Genomic DNA, 3622 nt, shown 5'->3' with positions numbered 1-3622 from the left:
GAAAGAGCCTATCACAGAGGCATCTCCATGTCGTGAAGGGACGTACAGGTCAGAAGCAACAATAGCAGATTCAGCTCAGGAATATGATGAAGAGAGTCCCCTGATGAAACTAACATTAAGAGAAGATAGAAGCTAACATGAAGAGTCTGTGACACAAAAAATATAACATCAGTGAGAACCTAACTTGACACAGCACTGGGACCTGACAAATGGATGTTCATAAGAAAAATGCAACCAGTTTTGGTGGACTGGGAAGGGTGGTGCCAGGGCTGTAAACAAATGTGTAAAAGTGTCAAGAAAGAAGCAACTCTCGAATGTCACATTTTAAAACAGAGACTATTTACACAAAATGGAACCCCCACCCCGTCTTGATATTTGTAGTCTTAGTGTCCATAATTAATCTCAAGAGATTTCTTCCAATTTAGCATAAATTCACAGGTAGTCATCTGCAACCAATGGCCCATAATAACAGGCATTTTGGTAAAATTAAAACATTATTTGAACCTTCTCATCCAATCTTTGGCAACAACTACTTCACTCTGAACTGTACTAAATTCAGAATATTACAACTACAAAAATCGGTTGAAGTTTTGCTGTTGTGTCAGAATTTCAAGAAACTAGTGTTAATCATGTGTGTCCTAATAATCCTTTCATATCTACAGCGAAAGCATGTGAAATGCAACATTCGAAGGTGTGAACCACAAACACAAATGACACAGTCAAGTTGTATAAAAGCCAATTGTATTCAAGTGCAGAGCCACCAGCTTTATAAGCTGAGAAGGTGCAAACTAGGAAACTTGGAAATGATTTTATTTTTGTTGATTTTCATTTTTGCCCTTGTAACCACAAGGGCAAAGTAATTTGATTTATTATTTATTTATTTTTTTTTGTACTTTACCTTAAAAGATCAAGAGGATTATATTTTTCCTTGGGAATAATTTATTAAACCATGAGGGTGACAACAATTTAAAAGTGAAAAGGTAGAAGATATCCAGCCTTGGATTTCTACCTGTATTCAAGGTTTAAGTACTACATCTTGTAGAATCATCTCAGAGACTATGGCAACAATCTTAAGTAGACCAGCAATGACTACAAAGGAAGGCAATGGTTGGTTATCACAAGGGTTGGAATATGACTCTGCTATAAAGAATATGGATATCCTCCTCTAAGGAGACTAGCTACCTATTTTAAGTAACTATGTCTTAATGGCACAGCCTCATGGAAAGGAAATATAAAGGTTACACTGTAGAGGAATTTCATATCCCTGTCCTTAAGGTTCCACACAAGAGCACTTCAACAGAATTAACACTCTGGGCATCCTTCCTTACCAATCACCTCTGTCTCCGCATGAAAGTGACTGCTGAGTCTAAGGAAAAAAGAACTGGGCACCTGGGACCAACCCCTTCAGGAATCACTTCTTCCATCTTGTTAGCTAGATTCTAATCTTCAAGAGGAAATCTAAACTTAGCCAACATTTGTGGTCACAAGTCCAACAACTTATCAACAATACAGTAACATTTGAACTCCAATACATTTACCTCAGTAGCCAATTCCGTTGTTGAAACATAGATGAAAAATGTATTATTTATTGGTCTCTAAAACCTCATCACTAAATTTTATAGTAACTTACGTATCCTCTTCCGCTTTCATTTGGAAGGCATCTTCTAACCAGTCTAATAATTTGTGTGTAAATTCACTCACATCTTGCTGTGGAAAGAAAAAGTTGTATCAATATCTAAGTCTAATTATACAAATATTAAATACTGCAACATAAAATTCATAGTCATTCAAATGTTTATAATGACTGATTCCTTACAAAGTTATCATGTGGAATGTTTCGTACCAAATGCAATACTTCTAATTTACAGAATATACAATCAGTATTTGACAAAATATGTATTATTTTGATAATCACTTTGATCAGTTGTCATTTTATGGGGGAAAAAAAACAAACTATGTAATTCAAATTTTTGGATTTGGGGGCCCTAGAATTGTGAAAGAGAAATTTTGTTTTCTTTTTTACATTTTAAAGGGGCAGGTTTGTTAAGAGAAAGAAAGAAAGGGGGGAGACACCTGCATAATCGTAGGCAGGCAGAAATACCTGTGCGAGAATAACTTTCTATCAAACTAACACCTTGAAACAACTTTTCATACATTTTTTCTAACTTTAGTTATCTTTCAAGATTATATATGACAAGAAATAAAAAGATTTCTTAGTTATCACACACTCTACAGGAAACAATAATTGCTGTCATTTTTAGCAATCTAAAATTTGCAATTACAAAGGAATTCTACCCACTATTAAAACAAAAAGATAATTAAAACTGACAACACTTTATCAAAGGGTATTCCACAAGATCACAAGATTGACATATAATCAAATATGATATCTTTAGGAACAATATGAAATAAAATCACTCTAAAAATAATGCTTATTTCATTTGTGAATTCTACTCTATTGTTAACATTCTTCAGATTCTAGTATTCAGGCACAGAAAAGCATCAAGCCCTTATGAGCCTTAATCGAGAGGCAACTACATTAAAAGAATCAATGATGAAAAATCTATTGTTCGATATACTACCAGTCTAAAGCAAAGAGATTTGCATTCTGGCATTCGAGCATACATAACAACCTAAAAGAAAGGTGTTTCCTTGTTCACTGTAACAAAACTAAACTCCGTCTAAATAGTAAAAGCTTCCCAGTGAAGCTTGTGCTGCTTATTTTTAAATAAGGTTAAGACGCCCAAAGATCACTATGTATCCACAGAAAGCTTCAGCACTAAAAAGTAACAAAAAAAGGAGAAAAAGAAAAAAGAAACTCCAGATGAAAATGTAAGAAATGTGACTTTTTATTTTTTTTACCAAACACTGCAGCAGCATTACATAAATTTCACATGTGCATCATTAAAAAACAACATGTATATATACTACATTAAGTACACAATTAAAAGCCCAATTTTATTCTTTTAACTTGATTTACCCATTTCCATTTCCTCTTCCCTTCTGGTAATGAATAACTAATCTTAAGATCTAAAAGTTTATTTTCCTTTATTCAATCCCTCTATAATACACAATTTTCTCTGTGTATGGCATGCGTCAGCTCATGCAGGGCTTGTTTTCCCCACCTGATTTACTTCACTAAAAGTTAATAGTTTCTAGGTCCTTTTAAAGATGTAATTGTGCACACAAAACCACTGGAGATTATACACACTGAATAAGAAAAAAAATCTGTTACAGTGAACAACAACAAAAAAAAAGCCTAGAAGGGGGAGCACCTAAAACGGTGGGATCTTGTAGGAGTATTTCTGACTTGTGTAAAACACTGTTGTAAGAGATAAGGGTTTAACATTAAACCTAATGGGCACTAAAACATTTTAGGAAAAAAACAATGCAGATAACAAAAATAAATCCTTGTGTAAGAATCTCTTTTATTCATTTACTGTTGCCATGTGGGGTAAATTTAAAACAAAGACGCAAACAAACAAAAAATTGAGCAAAAGTTAAAGAATCAGATACATCTTTTAGAAGCTCCTCCAAACATCACCCCCATATATACATATAATGTACACCCAAGCACTGAAAAAAATTTCAGTGCAGATGTAGTTTTTTTTTTTTTAATAAT

The 3622-nt window shown here is 33.7% G+C and overlaps 1 protein-coding gene across 1 annotated transcript in view; it reads right to left on the bottom strand.

The window, feature by feature from the left end:
* Positions 1 to 3622, bottom strand: part of USP25 (ubiquitin specific peptidase 25) — a 185721-nt gene that overhangs the window by 44419 nt on the left and 137680 nt on the right. Inside the window, exon 14 of the mRNA XM_012730671.1 lies at positions 1631 to 1707. Within this exon, the coding sequence (XP_012586125.1) occupies positions 1631 to 1707 (77 nt within the window). The remainder of the gene's footprint in view (positions 1 to 1630; positions 1708 to 3622) is intronic.

The sequence above is a fragment of the Condylura cristata genome, unplaced genomic scaffold (genome assembly GCF_000260355.1).
Source record: "Condylura cristata isolate star-nosed mole 26May11 unplaced genomic scaffold, ConCri1.0 scaffold00003, whole genome shotgun sequence".
NCBI lineage: Eukaryota > Metazoa > Chordata > Mammalia > Eulipotyphla > Talpidae > Condylura > Condylura cristata.
Note: the sequence above shows the minus strand (reverse complement) of the source record. Positions and strands in the feature narration are given on the sequence as shown.